General features: G+C 40.6%; 1 protein-coding gene across 2 annotated transcripts in view; it reads right to left on the bottom strand.

Annotated features, from left to right (window-relative positions):
• LOC108053877 overlaps positions 1–21020 on the bottom strand; it is a 32172-nt gene extending 11152 nt beyond the window's left edge. Inside the window, exons 1-4 of one of the 2 annotated variants that reach the window (XM_017136598.2) lie at positions 19897–21020; positions 12942–13962; positions 8851–8998; positions 5663–5904 (exon numbers count right to left, since the gene is read on the bottom strand). In XM_017136598.2, the coding sequence (XP_016992087.2) occupies positions 5663–5904; positions 8851–8998; positions 12942–13962; positions 19897–19971 (1486 nt within the window). In that variant the 5' untranslated portion in view covers positions 19972–21020. The remainder of the gene's footprint in view (positions 1–5662; positions 5905–8850; positions 8999–12941; positions 13963–19896) is intronic. The other variant, XM_017136599.2, reaches the window with a different exon arrangement.

Below are 21020 nucleotides of genomic sequence, written 5' to 3'. Positions count from 1 at the left end.
TGCCTCAGATTCTGCTGATGGTGATTATTTTATGTGGCTACGAGTATTTATTGTTTGCAGTTCTGTCGAATTTAGCTTTAATGCACGAGGCTATGGTTATGGTATGCAGCTCTCTACACTCCCGAGTAATTCGGCAAGGGGCCCAAGGAGGCTAGACACGCAAAGATAAGTGAGCCGAGCATAAAAATAATAAATAAGTATCAACAAAACACAGAACCTAACCGTAACCGTAACAAAACAAGGCCTACAAATTAAGACGAATGGGGTTTATGGCACGAATTGTATGCGCATACAATACATATAAACGTGTATCACGAAATTGACAATGGTACCGTGGCGGATGGCAAATAACCGGGCCAAAATGGAACCGACCACGACGGTACGGATCTGAATGGAGCGACAACAAATTAATAGAACAAACGGGCACCGACGACAACCAAAACGGGCAAAAAATGAATGAGCACATAAAATATTGCATAAATAAATGAAATGAATTGAAATGAAAATGGCAATGTGAAAATAAATGTATGAGAGTGTGTGCCCGAGAACACGCAAAAACAACAATTGGCAACACACCGTGTTTGGCCAGGAGCGTTGGTAGATTTTTCGGGGCCAGGACCCGGGGAAAACACTCGAAATTGGTTGACACCCCGGGCGCCTGACGCCACTGAATCGCCCCGGAATCGGAATCCGGCTCTGTTCCCGGGTGTCCCTAGGTAAATAAGTTTTTATGCTCGGTATTTGGTATTCGCGCTGTACATATATATATATGTATATATATATATATAGGCGGCGAAAACTGTACCAACTCACGCAGGGCTGGCTGCTCTCCTCCAGCCCCAAAAAAGGCGGAAAACGAAGGAAAAGTGGGCACATGAAAATGCCAAAAACTATATAAAATAAAATAAAACTCGGTGTCGGACTAGGTTCGGGGTTGAGTTGGGTTGGTTTGGGTTTCTGCGCCTCCTGGCCTGGCCAACAAATTACCCAGTCAACGTCCAGGTGGAAACTCCCACCCAAACACCCCCTCTTTCGCCCACCCACACCCACACGCACACCCACACACAACCCATGGAATGGCAATGCCCTGTTATGTGTGCGTGTTGTTATTGTTGATGATTTTCCTTCTTTTTTTTCTTGGTGGCTGGCATAAAAGGCATGGCAAACATTTTTACCGACATTTGATTAAATTTAAATATCCTTGCACCGAAATTGGCGAAAGCATGTCCTGTTATGTTGTAACACCAAATAATATAAAGGAAATTATGAGGGCGCAAAGAATGCGAATACACGCTAAACGTCCAAAAAGATGAACTCATAATAAAATGCCCAAAAAAACTGGGGGAGAATGCAAAAAATTATCGTTGAATATTTTCCCGAAAAAAACGAAAACTCAAGAAGCAATGGGGGAGCAACCTCCGGAAAACGGCAAGTGCTTGGATGCCGTAGTTTTGCTTAATTATTTTAATTATTTTTATATACCGCCGCCTACGCTTTTGCGCTGCAATTAAAACGCTGCGGCCTGGCCTTCATTGAGTGCCCATCACCCCAACCTAGGCTTTATTTTTTATTCCCAGGGTTTTTCGCTTTTTTGCAGGTGGAGTGGAAGGTAGCTGGAAGTGAAATTGGTATGCAAATGCTGGCTGGCAGCCGGTCACAGGCTACACAAAATGTCTGGCTAAAAGCGCTCGCAAAATAAAAAGCGGTAAACATAATTAAGGGGGGCAGTGGAAGTAGTGGGGGTTGGGGGGGTGCAGGTCGAGTGGCTAGTGATACTATCGTACTACCGTGTGTAGTTTGTACTCGAAAATGCAATTTAAATGGCAGTTAGCAAACGCCCTGAAGTATGCAATTGCTTTTGATGGCTCGCATTGGATTATCATTGATGCCAATGAATCGAAGGTTTCAGGAATCGGGCAGCCGGCTCGTTCATTTGATTGGCAGCTCGCTTACACGCACTTTGCTACCAGTACACATTCACGGTCAAAAAATTAGGCCCATTACTTTGACAGTCCGTCGCAGGCTCACAAAGTAAATTAAAAGAAAAAGGATACATACTGGGCAATCTTTGAAATTTATAAATAATTAACAATGGCTTTATTACTAAAACTTATATTAATGCCAGATGTTGGTTTGAGTAATATAAAGCATAACATTTTCCATAAATAAAAAGTTATTCGAGCTGGCACAGAATTCTCTTAATTTTTAAAATGTTTGTCCCTATTATTTTGACCGTGAGTACGCATTCGCATGTGTCTGTGGAAAACCTTGCATATCCTTTGATGCCCGACACAAGTGAAAACGACACTACATTAGCCTTATAGCAATTAACAAGGCTTTTCCTGCTAATCCCATATGTACAAGTTTTCAGTAATTGAAACTGTCGACTGTCTAAGCCCAATTACAGTCTGCCATGCCAGAATACATTGTTTCCTTGTGTGTATGCCGGCCATAAAAATGACTGAAACTGTCGGAATTGAAAGCAACTTTATAATGCCTTTGGTGAAAATCTCAATTTAAAGCGCATTAAAATGGGCAAAACGTAAAGGATGAGCCCTTACACTGTTTTCAGCGCCGGGGGCTTGCTCTTTTATCCAAAACTGAAATTTAATATCGTGTTTGTGTGCGCGCTTGTGTGACAATCTAAACAAATAATGATTTAATAAAGAACAAGCACACACGCACGCAATTTCATTGTACTATTGATACCATTGTTTTACGGTCTGCTAATCAAAACCAATTCGACCCCGCCCTCGCCATCAACGGCGCTCCTGAATTATAAATGAGACCTAAAACTCTCGTTTAATATTTAAACAAAATCAAATCAAGGAAAAACGGAAGGCAGGCAGGCAACACGAGGCAGCCAAGACAGCCAGTCAGCCAGTCAGCCAGTCAAACAGACTGTCAGACAGTCGGACTCGAGCTCCAACTCGGAAATATCAAGTGGAAAATATCAAATTGTGAGGCCAGGACCCGATGGGTGAGGGGTGGTGGCAGGAGTGGGCGTGGCGTTTTTCAAATGCGAAGCCAACTGTCTGACTGCGCTCTGGGCCAAGAGCTCGCCACTTAAACTAATTTGATTTCTATTGAGGCAAACAAATAATAAATAATGAATTTACATTTCTATGCGTGTCCGGGTGGATTGCGTTGCCATGACGGATCTGAATCCGGCTGGAGGAGAGGTTAAGTGAGCATGTAAGAAGGTCGAGCGGCGGTGCAACGAGACTAATTGTGTGCCGAGCCACTCGGCTATTTTCGCTTGTAATTAGGTGCACTGGGAGCTCGCTACCTGATTAAGAACTAAGCGGGTTGCAGCCATTAACGACGAGTTTTGGATGCGAATAAAATGTTTGCGGGCGGAATACTTTTGGATAATTGCTACAAGTACTTCGTGTCCCTTCGCAACGAAGTGAAAACACTTCGACACTCGGTGTCAAGTTCCCAATTTCCATTTTCGACCTATAAATAAATCATGGGCCCAGCAAGTAAAGTAAGTGGGTTGTAAATGTGATGCCAGATAAAGCGAAAAAAATAGGATGAACAAACTTAGGCAATAATTCTTCTACTTCTCGCAAAAGTACTGGAACTTATTGGAAATTCAATACACTCCCCTGCCGTCAGAGATTTGAATAGGTTTCGGAAAACTGGTTCAAGACTTCAATACTCAATACTCGTACCTCTGTTTCGGTTTCTGCTGGATGCTCGTCGTGTCCGGAGTGCTGGTCTTTGGGTATTGTCATGATTGAAGGTGAGATTTATTTACAAATGAGTGGATGGGTCGCTTCTCTGGGGTCGCAACTAAATACAAGTTTGTTTTGTAAATACAAATGTGTGGGTGCTCATTTGGGGTTCGGTTTGCTTGTTTGCTTTACAGAACTATACAAATGGGAACAAACGCGAAACGAACTGTACAAAAACTTAGCTGCGGCTGTTAAAAATGTACAAATTTCAAATATGCAAATTTCAAAACCAAAATCCAATCAAATTTCTCATGTGTGTGCACACCTCTGTTTGTTATTATTCATCTCTCGATATTTGAAGCAAAAACACACTGGCACACACTCTCGCACACGTATTTTAACTTTGAATTGCTCTAAATTGATTTGTAGTTGTAGTTTTAGTTTGGGTTTTAGTTTTGGTTTTGGTTTTTAGGTTTGGAAAGATCTGTTGCTGTTGTTGGAGTAGTTAAAAATGTTGAAGTAAGGAAAGTATACATATCATATAAATATTAAATAGAGTTTGCAAATATATATGGGTATATATTTAGATATATGTAAATGTTTGGTAATAAAAATAGGTATGGAACAAACAATTTGATTTTTCAGTCTCATGTTCCGTTTTTTACTTTTATATATTTACACAATTGGTTTTTTGCTTGAATTTGTTAATTATTTACATTTAAGGTGAACCGATAAATGCACAAAACCAAAGAAAAAACGAAACAGAATAAGAGGTAAACAAAAGTTCTTAACTAAAACTGGTTATAGTTTCCTGTTTTGATTATTTTCTTCTCTTGATTCGATTGTGGGGGTTGCCTTTTTGTTCGGACTCAATAGGATTTGGAATTAGAATTAAAGATTGCTCGCTGTTTTCTTTTGTCTAGATGGTATTGTATTTTGTATTTTGAATCTACTGAGTAGACCTAATTGTTGTTTTGGCCTCAGCTTCGGTTTCAGTTTGGCTTTAATTGGTTGCTCTGTTGGGAGGGGTTAATCTGCTAATCCGCTAATACGCTTGAAAATCGCAACTAAGTAGCTTAATTGGATTGACACTAACTCTAGGTATTGAGTAATATTAATAGTGGTACGAGTAGTTTAAGTTTTAACTTTTCGGGATAAATTGCAACGTGTGTATGTTGAGGAAATATACAATTCATTTTGGTTTTGTTATCGGTTTTCTAGGTGGTTATATATATATTTTTTGTGGTTAGATTTGTACTTCTTGTTGATTGATAGATTGAGTTGTTATTGGTTGTTGATTGATTGGTTGATTGCTTGATTAAAGTGAGAGTGAGTTCGAGATATACAGAGAGAGAGGTAGAGAGAGGACCCTTGCCATGACAAACGTAAACAAAGTAGAGTTATTTTTATTCATTTCGTATGCAGAGTATTTGTTGTTTGAGACTATTTACAAGTTTGGTTTGGTTTGGTTTCGTTTCTTTTTTTTTTGGTTTTGTTTTGTATAATTAACCAAAGATTGCATTAAAAATTAAACAAGAACTGAAACCAAAACCAAAGAAAGTTCGTATAAAAAGGAAACGAATAAAACCGAATAGAACTTATCAGAAATACCGAAATAATAATTCAAAATCCTGCTTTTGTTTTGTGTGTTATTTAAAAAAGAGTTAAAAAATTGAGAACGTGTTATTTTTCTGCTTTTCAGTTGGTCATTGGACAGAACGAAAAACTTTTGTATTCTCGTTTTGAGTGAAATGAAAATAGCGCATAAATGATAAGGTTAGGTTAGTCATGTTGGATAACTAAGGGAGCATTTCGAAATATGTAATAATAGGTTAAAATGATAACAGAAAACTGGTATTTTGAGATAGCGAGTTAGAAGATAGAGTCTTTGTATTTTCTTTTTAGTTTGCTTGCTTTGCTTATAACTTATTTTAGAGAGAGAGATATATAGATATAGAGAAAAATATAAAGTTAATGCTTACAATCATTCATATCGTCATTGGATCTCATTATGTACTGATCCGATGAAGATAGTCTTGAATGCCCGTTCGTATTGGGATGAGCTCCCCCCCTATGATCACTTTGTTTATTAGAGCTACGCATCGCCAGTGCAGATGGGTTCGACTGATGCATATACATACTATCACCTTCGCACTCACTTTCTTTATATTGGAGCACATTTTTATGCTTCTCATAGATAACCAGGCAACGATGACATCCTTTCCTAAAAAAGTTTTTGGTTGCAACGAAAAGTTTGTATTTGGTAGTTGGTATATGGTATATGGTATTGCTTGTATATGGTATAATGGTTATGTGGTTCAATATTCATGTTTCTTGTTAGGTATTTCTTGGTTCGGTGGTGCGGGATGTGTTGGCTTGTTTTCGGGTTCTTGGCGAAATCGACAAATAAAATGGTTGGTAAACTAAGGCTAAGACTTTGACCGGGCATTCTAAAAGTCCCTCCATGTGTTTGTGTGAATGTTATCGGAAACGAATATATCTCATGTATATATTACTAGGTGCAAAACAAGGAAAATTACACTGAGGCGTTACCCCGTCGCCTTCTTCAAATTACTTTCAATAAACATGTTATGATCCCAGAAATGTGGCCCAATATCGAAACTGGGAAATACTTCAAGAAAGATGTACATACTTATGACTTTTTCCAGGTTTTTTATTTTATATTCAATTGAAAAGCGATTACTAAGTTGATGTTATATTTTGAGTAGAAGTAATTAAATGATCATCAAAAGAAACTCAAAGGACGTACACTTAATAACGCAAGAAACTCACAAAATATATGTTATTGAAAAGTGATGTAATAATATTTTGAATACATATTTATTGGTATAGATAAGTGAAAACGTTTCAAAATAAACAGTTTCATCTTGGGTTTTGTTTGATTTTTGTGTTGTTGGGCAAAATGTAGGGGTTCTGTTATTTCCTAGCTGGTAAGATAGTTGATGGGGCTCGGTTTTGTTTCGATATGTTTACGATATTTATTGGTATACGACAAAAACTTGTACAGAACTAAATGAATGGAAGCCGGAGGAGAGGGCGTGGCAAAAAGTGAATTAAATATGAATACAGTCCACGCCTTCGCCTCCAGCAGCACAGCAAAAAGGCCAATACTATTTAAAGAGTAAAAGTAAGGCATCGGAAAAATCAAAAACATTTTCACATTTCAGCTACAACGGAAAATCTTAGCTTACGGATAGGATTATTCATAGGTTTATTAAATATTTATAAGCATAAACATGGCAAAACACAAAATTCAAAATAAACTCGATTTGGGTAACTTAATGCTTCGTTTTTTTGTGGGTACGTCTTATTTTGTTGGCATTAAGGAAAGCAGCTTAAAAGGGTTTTAATTGTTTTTCACATTGCTCTTTACGACTAAAAAACATTCATACGAAAGAAAACAAAAGAGAAATTCCAGGCCAAAGCAAAAGAAATGGCATGGAAGGGCAGTACAAAAAGCAATTTTCCTTTAAATGTCTTTGGTTTTCGTTTCGTTTAAAATGAAAAATCATCGGAAGGAAAATGGGCAGCAACAAACGCAGCTGCTAAGTAGGATAAATGGTTGAGTAACACAGATACAGAGTAGTCAAAAAGGCAGTTTTCTAAATTAAAAACACAATACGTGGGACCGTAAAAGTTTGTTTTAGATTTGAGCTCTGGCTCAGTAGCATTTACAATACGAATGGGTACACAAACACAAGCGCGGATATATCTATCGGGCGATATACATATAGGGACACAGAGATAGAAGGGGACTGGGTGGTTTTGGTCTTGGTACATGACTGGCTCTTGTCAAACATCCGAATTACGAGCATCGCGCTGCCTCCAAGAAAGTGCCCTGCACACGGAGGAGATGGAGTGCGGAGGACATGGCGGCATGGTGCGGCAAACAGACTCGCCTCAAACCCGTTTCAAAGGCAAAAGTTAAGAGCAGCAGCTGGCAGACAGCGGCAACATCAACAACAACAGCGGCGGCGACAACGTTAGCGATAACGTTGACGACAGGTTTGACTGCCTGTGTAAGGGAAGCAATACATTGAGAAAAACCAGACAATACATTCGCATATATTCAAGCGATTGTGACATATTGGATTGCCTATAACTGCCAGATATTTATTGATAACATTTGTTCCATTATTTGAAATTATTACTAATATTATTTAAATATTTTGAAATTATTATTTTTAAAAAAATATTAAATTCATTAGGAACGAAGCATTTTTTAGAATTAACTTCATTAAACCTTTTGTAAAGTACAAGCTGGTTATTACCTTTTGAACTACATAATTTCATTAAAAATAAAAAGGGACAAATTATAAAATCGACTTGCGATCTATTGTGGTACATTTTTGTCCGCTGAAATGGTCATGTCTGATCAGAAAATAAATATAAAAAAAATTAATCATGTCGTTGCATATATATTTATTAAGTCTTTAAACATCCGTAAAATGAATAAGTCCTAAAATAATTTAATTATCTTAAAGGATGCAAGGATTATACTATAAAAACATTCCGATTCTTTCTCAATTCTCTAATACATTTAAATGTATGCACTTGATAAAAAGAGGAAACTCCCACTGGCCTGATTGAAAAATGTGTCATAAATATAAAAAACAACAATTTAAGCCTTTAACCCTCTAGTTTATCTTTTGAGAGTCCTGCGGTGTTTTAAAAATTAAAAGTGCTACTTGTAAGCTGCTATTTTCTCTCCGTGTCCTGTAGTTATACGATGTCGATGACGATGTCGCTCACCCCTGCCTGTTGTCTTTGGCCAGCACTCTACTCACTCCGCCGTGCTGACTGGCTTCTTTTTAATGAGGTTAGTGCTGCATTTTCCCGCCCGTGCGGAGGGTCCTCAGCCTTACCTTAACACATTTTGCCGAGCACACACACCTTCCAAAGTCAGAAATGAAAACTTATTCAATTATAGGCACTCTTCGACAAAGAAACCAACACAAAAAATATATGTATGTGGGGGAAAAGTAAACCAGAACATCTCATTTTCCTCGGCCTGTGCCAAAAACGTACGAGTATTTCGCCAGCCAATGGATCGAGTATCGGGTTGAGATGTTAGCATATTGTTAGCGGGCGGAGCGGGACCCTCGGACCCAAAAAGGGACAGGGTCCCGACCGGAGAGATGGTACTTACTCGTCGACAATCAGATATTTGTTACCATCGGAGGCCGCACACCTGCCGCGATAGCTGAATTGGGAGCCCTTGATGTGTATGGATTGCTGATAGCCGGACAGGAACCAGGAGCCCTCCCATCGTGCCGGAAACGTGCAATTTGAGGGCGCTGCAAGCCAAAATACACAGTAATAATTTATTAATAAACGACTTAACCATTAATGCATTAAGATATTATATTCCAATTGCCTCCCCGTGGACTGCAGATGGTTGATGTGACCTCAATTGCGTTCATTGTTCATTTAAGAGCCGTATAAAAGAGCAACCGCAATCTTTCCCAATGAAGTGCGTTTGCAGGCACATTTATTTAAGCACACAAACGCAAAAGCACTTGTTTATTGATAAATTTAGATTTAGGCTGGCCACTTTCTTCGGCTGCTCTTCTAATTGTATTGTCAAGTTTTCGGTGCCAAGATTTGTGGCTTTTTAATTTGTAAATTGTTTCAATTATTATTATGATTGTATTTAAGTGCGTGCGCATAAGGGGCTGCAAATTTACGACCCGCCATCAGGAGTGGGATATGCCATTAGGGTAGGGGTAGGGTATCCGCTTAGGGGAGGGCAGGCGCATAAATAAGTTGAACAAGCCAGGCAACCAAAAACTGCTTGTAATAATAATAATGTCACACACAGATACCCGCGAACACACTCGCAGCAAAACTACCGAAATGGCAATTGTGAATATTAAAAAAAGGAAAAGAACGGAACAGAGCAGAGCAGAGAAATGGGAAAGGCGAAGCCAAAGTATAGAGAAAGAAACGTAAACGGAAAGTTAGCTAACGGCATGCCACACTCGCACACACAGGCAATAAGTACTATATCCCGTACAATGGGTATAGACCCGCACACAGATACATATAGAAAATGGTAAAACCACCCCCTGAGCCATACATATAGCTTAATGTTTGGGCACGATTGGCAGCAGCAGGGAGTTCGAGATGGGGTAAGGGTGGCGGGCAGGAACCGGAGCGGAGATGGCGATGCCAGTCCTGATGCCGACGGGCGGTGGGTGTGCGATCTGAGAACTGGAAACTCGGAACTGGGAAGTCGCAGATGGAGACGGAGAAGGAGGACGGTCCGAGCTCAGGCTACGCATTCAAATACAGAAAACTCACAAGGAGAGACGAATGTGCGCACCCGAGCCAGAAACAGAAACAGAACCAAAGGCAAAGAGTCGATGTGCAGACGAAAAAATGCTTTATCATTTCCATTAAAAAGTTTCTCTAAATTGTTCTCTAATTAATAAAACAAGTTAAAATACAGAAAACACGTGATTTGTTTGATCAATATAATTTAATTTATTTTATATTTTATTTTAAATGTTTGAAAAAAAGGGAATATTTTTTCTGAAAAAAACTAAGATTTTTATAGGATATAAGGAAAGACTAATGGCTACAATCTAAGCCCTTATCTATGAACGCTTTTTATTTTTAAAATTGAATCCTTTTTTTTGTTGAACAATACTTTAAATATTTTTTTTTTGTAATGGGAAATCATTTTACTTATATATGTTACAAACACCGTTTCGTTATTATTGAATGATTTTACATTAAATATAAATTGAAAAAAATATAAACTAAAAATTCAAATTGATCATTTTCTGTGTAATAATGGCAGCAACAACTACAGCGGCAACACGGTGCCACACTCACACTAGAGCACACACACAGAGCCGTACTAACAGCGATACACATTTTATTTTATTATTCCTTTCCTTTCCTTTCCTTTCTTTTATTTTACTTGTTCCTTGTTGATTCCATTTTTTTCGCTTTTTGTTTTTACATTTGCGGCAAACAAAAGGTACTCATGCGCAGGATCAGCGCAGCGCTCTGAACTCTGAGCCCCAACTGAGCCGCAGCTCAGACCCCGACTATAGTCGAACATATATAGTCGTGGCCGGAGCCGGAGCCATGGCGTGTGTGTGTCGTCCAATGACTTGTGCTTTTTACGGGCCGCATTCGCTTGGCTGTCATAATGCGGCCCATACGCACAGCGGGCTGCCTGTTGTGTGAAAAGTGTAGCACACTTTGCCGGGCAGCCACCGCCCCGAACGAAACGAAAGTCGGACCCCGGACTCCGCACTCTGCACTCCGGACTCCGGAACCGGGAGCGAACCCGGAACGGAGTACCGAAACCACCCCCCGCCGGCGAATAATTGTTTCGCCAATTTCGAGTACCGTGAATAATTTTCCAACATGATTCAATACTTTTGCCCGAGTGCCGCAGCGAGCATTGTTGCTGCCGCTGATGGCAACACAATCATCGCACGTTGCCCTTCGCCCTTAATTCGCTACCCCTGAAATATGCTGCAGGACAAGCTTAAGCAAATACAAGCTGAAAGCAAATATGCGACTACGACCACGACCGACTGGCAGGCTGGCAGACAGACAAGCGTACAAATGCGTATAGACAGTTGAAATGACGGACGCGAAAGCGGCACGGGGCTTTTCATATATATTTTCGGTGTGTTTTTCGTTTGGATTAGAGTGGCTCAGAAAGAAACACACAGAGCGGGGAAAAAACATGCAGATGGTGGGAGAAGACTGAAGAAGCTTAGGCAACAACAAAGCGAAATGAAGGGGGGAACAAAATAAAATAAATATGCTCAAAGAGTTGCTCCTCACAATGGATCCCTATAAACTGACAGTAATCAGGTGCATTAATCAAAATAAATCTCGGGAGCTTTGTCAGCTGTACGGAAAAGGTATCTAAGGCGACTTTTCAGACATATACATGTGCTAAACAAGAAATACGTATTTGGGAGAGAGTCACAGAATGATAATCTTCCATTTGCACTGGCCTTTTAATCAAATTTGCTTACTGTTATTATGGTCAAAACAAGTTGATAGGTTAAATTCATTAGTAATATATTCAATACTCAATATATCAGGTATATTAAAAGTAATATTATTGAGCTAGGTGTCGGTTTAAACAACTTAATTCAAACAATACTTTTCTGAAGTCTGATTGTTAAAGCATTAAATTCGAAACCAATCTATACAAGTAAAAATATAGTGTTTAATTCTTAGTGGATGTCTGCGTCAGTCATTATTTTTTCCAAAATTCAATTAAGATTGACAGCGAGAATATTTAACACGATATTAATTATGCACTACTCCGTCACTTGTGGTTCCTGTTATGACAAGCAATTTCCTATCGCTAGCAACGTACACTTATCTTATCTACTATGATCTATAATGACAACTTCAACGCGCTAACAACTCCTTAACCCAATTATGTTGCCCACACTTATGGGTGTGCGCAATTTGAAGAGGTCGTTCGTTAGGCGCTTGGGTAGGGGTGTGTTTAAGGGAGCCCGGCTCATCACTGGACCACCCCTATTCCCATTGACTGGCTGTACGCACCCCGAACGAACAGACAAACACTTATTCTAGCACATAGCCAAACTCAAAGAGCATGACGCTTCTGCCTGCGAGACTCATTTGCGTTTTGGGCTTGGGTCTGGATTTTGGACTTTCGTTTCGCAGAGGGACAGCTGTGTTGGCAAAGGCGACAGCGGAGGTGGAGGTGAGGGTGGGGGATTAGGGGCGGGGCGACCGAAATGCTTTTGTCTAACTTGAGTGAATTATGGTCAGCGGTCGGTCGGTGGTCGGCGGTTGCTGGCTGTTTGTTTCGGGCAATTTCCGTACAATTTGCCATTGCATGTTGCTGTTGCCGGAGCGGCTGTTGCTGCTTCTCCGCTTGTTGTTTTCATTGTTTTTCAGTTTTTTTGGGTAAATTCGCTCATGGAGAAACAGTTGAAACGCATTATACGAACGCAGAACTGCGGTCACAAACTACTTATGGATTCAATTGAGCATGACCAGAAGAGGGGGTGGCCATGGGTGTGGATGGGGCAGTTTAAGTGGGAGGGATGAACCGCCAGCTGACGCCCTGTTGCGAGTACAAATTATGCCACAAAAATTAAATGAAACTGGGGTTTAAGGAGACCCTGGGTCCCGGGGTCCCTAAGTTGCCGGGGCACTTTCTTGGCCCGCCAAGTGAAATTATAAATTCTTATCATAGCGCTACTTATCGGCGGGGGTACTCACCATCTTGCCGACCGCCCCAGCCACTGACGGAAGTGGCCAAAAGAAGCATAAGCAGCGGACCAAGCCAACTTTTTGTCGACGTCATGGCGCAGCTCCTGCTCCTTGCTGTTTTCGTTGTTGTCCCCGCTGGGAAGCTGGATTCGTGGGAGTGCGATTGGGTGTGGGTATTGTTTCCGTTGCCCGGCAGCAGCTGCTGCCACAAGAACATCAGCCACGTAATGCCGGAAAGTTCCGCGGCCTCGCCCCGCCGATCCAGACTAATATCACCGTTATAGTTAAAGCACCTACATTCATCATACTCTTCATCATGCGGCAATGCTGCACCAGTTGTGCCCCTTGCCGTTGTTTTTGTCGTTGTTTGCGAATTGTGTGCGGTGGTCGTTGCTGCCTCTCCCGCTCCTGGTGCTCCATCTATTGTTGCTGAGCTAGTGCTGATTGGATTTACCTGGGCCACCGACGCCGCAGACGCATGACCTGGTCCTTCGCGCCGGATTCGCTCACGTCGCCAGCATCGCTTGCCGCATTCCAAGACGTCGCCTTCCACATCCCCACCAGCAACAGTGGGCATAACTAATTGCGACGTCTGCCGGAGATCGGTGCAACCATGCCCCGCTGCGGCCACGGGTAACTGAATACCCGACAGCAGGAATTTACCAGCCCAGGAGGAGGACATTGTTGCCGCTGCAGGTCCTGTTGTGGTTGTTGCCACTGCTTCTGCTGTTGCTGGTGTCAACGTGGCCGCTGAAGCATGTTTATCATAATTTTTATGTTCCCAGCCGGGCGGACAGCAGCAGCTGCCGTGCCAACTCCCGCTGCCTCGGCTCAAAGTCTGGTTTCGACTCCGACTCCTGGTACCGGCCGCAGGCACATGCTTACATGGATAGCAGAAAGGCGGTAAATAGATTAACGACGTTGTTCCTGCTCTCGTCTTGGATGTGGACGTGGAGCTGCTGGAGCTGGAGCTCGCTGTCTTCAGTGTCGCCTGCATTGGTTGCTGATGTGGCTGCTGATGCCGCGTGTCCTGTGGGGACAGAGACAAGAGTGGAATATTTTATTATTATAAAGCACAAACATGCTGGCTAAGCCAAGTAAATATGATATAAGGTGGCGGCGAATTTGAATTTAAAATAATGCTTCTCCTTGGCACTCGCATATACAAATAATCCCACAAGATTCATTGTTCGGCCTCCAACACGCACCAAAACAGTTGATCGTAAAAACATATATAAATAAAACTTCCTCAGCGACGCATTAAAAAGCAATAAAAATAAATATGGGCTCTGGGAAACCGACACTCCAATCGAAATAAAACTTCCAACGATGCGTAAATCAAAAATCACGCGCTATAAAAAAATTAGACACATATTTATACGCATCGATTTATGTGTGTACCCAAAAACGTCTGCATCGCCCCCGTCGCATTGCCATTGCCAGCATTTCTCCGCTATAATCTTTTCCTGCATTTAGCGCCTCCAGCTAGGGGAAAACTCTACTAAAAAGAAAACCACTTGAGAGATTTTCGGATTCTTGGCATGTGCGTGGAGCGGAATTCACGATCCCGGACCTCATATTAGGGAACTCTTAATTTCCATATCGCATGCAAGCTTTTCAAGCAACAACAAAATATTTTTTCCAATTAATGAAAACTTAATTGGTCACATTCAGGGCCAGAAAAAATTGTCGGAAATTATATATTGAATTGGAATTAATTTTCGAGTAGAAGTCCCATTTCTTACGTAGCGCAACTCTTTTGACAGATTACAATTGACGAATGTTAATCCATCAATTTTCGTTTCCAAATCACACACTTTAGTTTAATTATATTTTGAACAATTTAATGTTAAAAATCTTGTAAATTGATTATAATTACAATGACATACGATAAGTCCATATGTTTTATTGCTTAGCATTTTAGAGTAACTTTTACCCGCTTAAATTTAATCATCGATTATTAGAGTACATTATTTTATTATTTCATGAATGTAACATTTATTTCCTGGTATGATTAGAGGAATGAAAAGCTTCTCCCCAGCTTGCACCAAGATTCACCAGGTCATGTGTCAGTTAATATGTCACGAAGGTTCTCCTTAGAAATTCAGCATGCTCGAAAGAATCTAAATCAAAATGGAGGGACTTCCCCGGGACGTGCGGCAAGCCAGCGGACCAGCTCGTGAGGCATAATGCAATTTTGATGTTGTGTAAGCGCTGCTCTTAGCACATCATCTATGCTAATTAAGTTAATTAAAAAGTACCAGCAAAGTATTTGCACTTGGCCAACTTCACGTCATAATCAAAGTGGAGGCGGCGGCGCATCGAATGGAAAATGAAGCCCAAGTCATGTCAAATGCTCTTAAAAAGCCAGAGCTGCCCCTTCCCCCAGAGATGCTGGATATGAAGATGACGATGACGATGTCGAGGGAAATGGAGGTGGAGTGATGCTGCTGCCGAGATGACTTTGTTGCCATCCACACAGTGGAGTGTCTTTATTTAAAAATGAAGAGAACGGAGACCAAAAAAACGAGTCCAATTATAAGCTTCATCATTAATTTGAATAAAATTAATTCTCCCAAACACACAGGGAATGAAAATGCCACAAAAGAAATGTGCCACAGAAAGAGAAATAAAGAAGGAGGTTGGGGGCGGAATGACAGCAGACGGTGGCAAATAAAACATTTAGGCGGAATTATAATTTTACTTTGCTTATTTATAATTTACGTTTAAAATGTGAAACACCTGACAGCTAAAGAGAATTTATGTTTGCATGTTTTCCATTAATTTATTTTTCCGAGGCGCACCCCTCCCAAGGAAACTGCCAAGACCCACAATTCCAGCCTCGAACTGCACGAAAATGCACAGCAGGAGGGTGCTCCCGGGGCAGAAGGTAGCAGGAGGAGCCAGAAGACGGGCACATTTCGCTATCACGTTTGGACTATAAAACAGGCCAGCCCAGGCCACACAGCCCAAGCCCAAGCCCCATCCCCAGCCCCAGCCCCGGAGCCGTGCTGATGATGTTGTTGATGACGTGGAGCGCCGCTGCACAGCACCGCCAAAAATGGCAACGGGCAACCCAAGACACTGGTCCCAACCAGAAACCATAAGCGCAACACTGGGAATAATTTTTAAGGGATTGAATAGAATAATAATTTATAAGGCAATGTTAGTGGCGCCCAAGAAGAAATTACATATTTAATAATATTGAAAGTGGTCTGGCTTGTATTCGTGGAACCTTTTTACATTGAGTAAAAATCCTATTTGACTGAAAATAATAGCTTGTTTAAAAATTCTCCGGTAGAGTTTGTCTAACTAAACTTGGACCATATTGATAAAAAATATAATGATCCGCCATGGTATTTTTCGAGTGTATCTCTGGCACAGACAAAAAAGAAGGAGACGGGGACGTCTCGACGCAGTGCAAAAACTTGTCAAGTAAATATAAACGAAATGTGTGGCACGGCCGGGTCCGTTTCGTTCCGTTCCGCCTCTACTTGCTTTATTTTATTCCCATTTTATTATTATTTTTACCAGGCCAAAAGACGCAGACGCCGCAGCAGCAGAACACACATAAAAATATTTTTATGCAACATTTTTATGATTTCCGTCTGGCTGCGACAGCGGCATGGGTACAAAGAAACTTCGCCCAGTGACAGAGAGGCACACGGTCCGCTCCGATTCTGTTTCCGATTGCCAGTCCAAGCCATCTCCTTCACCTGGTTTCAATTAAAAGACACTTTTCTTTTATGTGACGGCTTATTTCTCATTACGCTTGCCATGTTCCTTGTTTTTATTTTCATTTCAATCCGGTTCTAGGATGCCGAATTCGGATAGGAGTTGAAATTGGAAATTGCGACTGGGATTGTACTATGGGCAACACGCTACTTTTGTTGCCCAAAATTAATATCTCGCTCAATTAAAAAAATATCAAACTAAAACTACCAATCTCATAGCTTCCATACAAACTGTCAAAAAAGTTTTTTTTCGAAATCATTTCAAAAATTATACATGACATTTATATGCATGCCAAAAGTAAAATTTCCAAAGCACGTGAACTTCATTTGCAACAGCTGATCTAAGAGCTGTTGTCTTAATCAAGGAGCTTTTTATCGGAATTTTCGGGACTTAACTTCTGTTAAAGTAACTTTCTTAAAAATTGTGTTGTTTAACGACTTTCATAAATAGAATTGACCAACGAACGTGGTCGTTTGCCCCATAGTAGGTTAGCCGGCTGGTGTTGACGGCCGCTCACAGTCTTCCGCAGGAAGGAATGCGAATAAAATGGAATGGATGCGTTCGCTCCCTTGTCTCACTTCATCAATCATTAATTTCGTTTATTTTTAGTGAAAATAATCACTTTGGGCAACATATGTGACCGAGCAGCGTTTCGCATGTGCTTCCGAACGGCAATGGGCTGGGATGGGGTGGATTTCGTCTGGGGGTTGGGCAAAAGCCTGACCAAGAGTCTGGAAGATGCGCATGGTCCAAAAAACACCTCCATGCAATTATCAAATGGACTCCGTACCCTTCGAGCTTGCGTGATGGTCCCTCTTCTTTGGATAGGTTAATGTGTGTGAAATGACTTTATTGGTTTTTCAGGTGGTCCGGCCCGGGTAAATGATGGCCTTGGCTCATGCCACGGTCTATTATGGACACATGTGTCTCTGGTGCTAAGGGTGGGCGCTTGGGGGAGTTAAGTGCGACTTAGTTGGATAATATGGCAGACATTCGAACATTTCTTAACTCCCATTTGCGCTTTTACAATGAGCGCTAAACAATTAAGCAGAATACAATTTGTTTGAATATATCGATAATATTGGAGTCTAAAATAACTGCTCTATGGGGAAATTAGGAAGTCTATATAATAAAATGTTTGTCTAATCAGTTATTGAAAAGTATATATTTTCTGATTTGTCGGTGTCTTCAGAATTTTTCTTCAAACAGGCCTTCAGAAAGGAGAACGTTATCGTCTAGGGTAAATAAATGGTCAAAATAGCACGAAGTTCTTAAAAACTATTGACTATTTGATGGTACATTTTAAGAGTCAAGTGTATGTACTTAGAGAAAAACCCAAAATTTTTATTGGTGCCGAATTAGTTAATTAGTATCTAAACGATACAATTTTGTTAACCCTCATTTTTGACGTTTGAATTGATCATTATCACTCCTTTAAGAAGTTAGACCGTTTAAAAGGTCGTATTATATTTTTATTAATTCCAGATGTCTTGGTGCTGACTTGGGCTATTTAAATGTTTGTTAAATTCGGTAAATATAATTATTCTGATTATAATTAGTCTAACCAAATTATTATTATTATTTTCGTATAAAATAAATTAGATCACACATTTTGTTAGCTTATGACATTTTAACTAAACGATTATAATTCAAAAATGTCCAAGCCTCACCCAAGTTAATTGGGGCAGAATGTCCACATAACTTAGAAGTAACTTTGAGTATATTTATGACACTTTTATCTTTTTATACCCCTGTTTATGTGACACATCTGCCTAACCGCTTACCCGGCAGCTACCTTTCACAACTTATAGTGAGTTTGTCAACTTTTTCACAACGCTTCCTGTGAAATACGTAAATCCTTATTCACTCCAATGACTAAGAGGCATTTCTTATCTCCCCCAGAGCAACGAACAAAGCAATAAATATAAATAGAGAATTTTCACATCGGGCAAACACACAAACTACACATCCGAAACCCACACGCACCTCGAGGTGAATTAATCAACAACTCCGAAGTTGCGTCCCGGAGTAATTCCCCTAATGCAATACAGTTCCGCCGTGCTGCGGGCTGCTATCTGGAAAAACCGTGCATATACATCGGTACCAACATGATTTTTATCTATGTGTCGATAGCATAAATATGACGGCTGGTCAGGAAGAATGGGAAAGGGGCGAGTGCAATTGCAGTGCGCACCTCATTGAACTTTTCAGACAAACACAATTTGTCCGATAAGGAAAAAAAGCGTCTACACGACACCCGCAAAAGGGGCGGCCATCTGGGGGGCGGGGCTGCCGAACGGCGCGCGCACTAATGGCCACCATTAATAATTGAAAAACTGAAACAGTCGAGCATGTGAGCAATGGAAGGATGATGGCGCTACGTGGGGGGTGAGGTGAGAGGTTGGTTCGCCAGTTTTAGGGGTTGGGGTGACAAAAATCTATAACCAAAAAAGTTATGAATAAGCGAGCGAGTGGAGAGCAACGACGACGAGTCGGTGCACAGAGGAAAAATCACTATAACAGATAATAGATAACGTAATACACATTTCTCCAATGTTGTGTAAATGCGTTTCTGATTTATGTGGAGAGCCTCTTAAATATTTTTTGAGAAACAACATATTTAAAGAAATTGGACAATTAAGAACATGATATTTGTGGAATTTAAAATGAACGATGGGAAAACATTGTATCTTTCATCTTCGAAACCTCATTAAAATTGAAAAAATCTTTACTTTACTTAGATTTTATGAATACCTTGCTAATAAGATATGTGTTAAGAATGGAAAATGAACCATTAATAAAAATTTTACAAAATCTTGTAAATGGTATAAAATATGAATTCAAACAAAACACCAAAATAAATATGTTTCCTAAAAGTCATTTGTAATAACAAGATAATATATAACTCTTAAGATTTAAGTTGGAAGTTCTTTGCTAGTTTAAAAGTTATAGAGTTTTGGATGCACGTTTTTTGAATGAATCTTTAAAGTTTACTAATCTTGTTGCGTGCAAACTCCGACGTAAATAAAATTTCAATTTTTATTATTAATGCCTATAAAACTATACACAGTTTCGAATCTTTACGACGACATACATAAAGTAAAAATATAAATCAACATATAAACATGAATCTTAAAACCACCAATTATTTTCTAGGAGAGTCGTTCAGTTTGAAAAGCCCGATGACCAATAGATCAAAGAAGTAACCAAATTTTTGCTGTGTACAAACCTGTTCTCTGTCTTCGTTGTTGTTGCTGGGGCTGCTGCAGATGTAGTTGTTGTTGTAGTTGTAGTTGTAGTTCATGGCTAGCTGATGAAGCTGCTGCGCTGCAGCAACGCTGACGTCGACGGCGATGTCGCGGCGACAATGTTGGAGCTGCTGCTTCTTCTTGTGCTGGAGCTCTTCTTCTAGTCGTTTTCCTGGTTTTACCCGTTTTTCTTGTTGTCTTAGATGAAAATGCAGCAACAGAGGAAATCGCGTGCAAAACGCAGCTAACAAGCATTGAAAAATGCAAGAATCTTTATCCAAGTTTTGGTGTTTTTTCTCTTATTTTTTGGGAGTTTCTGCAAGTGACTGGGTGATTTTTCGATGAATTTTCCGCTGCAGGGCAGCAGAAAGCGCACGAAGCGAACCGAAACTGAGACTGAAACTGCGATGGTCGTGCAAAATCGGGTATCTCAGACGGGGGGTGTTAAAATATTGGAGCAAGGTGTTTCCAAACACACAGCTGCGGCGAGTTTGGCCAATTCGCCGGCGTTCTCTGCGCAAAAGCAAGGCGGCGAAGAGAGAAGAGCGGCGCTACATTTGCATGGTTTTTGTTGTTGCTACTGCCTGCTCCACCACCATTTTCACAGTTAGACTTCGACCGTACTAGTGTTGGGGATCTCTCTCCCACTCTCTCCTTAAGTCTCCCCCTCTTTCCCTCTCACTCTCTGTGTCATTCGAATTAAAACGAATGCTCTTCGGAGAATAATTGGGGTTTAGATACTTTTCCAGCAGACAAAGTTGTATTTTTTGCACTTCTTATTGATATAAATTAAAGCGTATCAATCGAATTACACATACGAATCACACACATAGCGGTTAATTAGCTGTACACCAACACAGTTTTTCTTTTGCCAGCTTTATTACTTTGGTTTTTCTCTCGATTCGTTAGACAATTGGCATTTTGAACCGATTTTCACTTGACTCTTTGTTTTATTGAATTTTTACAGAGACGCTCTCGCACGCAGAGAGACTTCTACTTCTTCTTCTGCTGCAATACACACCACCTCCGAGCCAGGGGAAATTGTATCTGTGGGCTGTCTATCTACGCGGCACGCGCGACACGTCTGCTCAGTTCGATTTTCCGA

The sequence above is a fragment of the Drosophila rhopaloa genome, unplaced genomic scaffold (assembly GCF_018152115.1).
Source record: "Drosophila rhopaloa isolate 14029-0021.01 unplaced genomic scaffold, ASM1815211v1 contig_155, whole genome shotgun sequence".
Taxonomy (NCBI): domain Eukaryota; kingdom Metazoa; phylum Arthropoda; class Insecta; order Diptera; family Drosophilidae; genus Drosophila; species Drosophila rhopaloa.
Note: the sequence above shows the minus strand (reverse complement) of the source record. Positions and strands in the feature narration are given on the sequence as shown.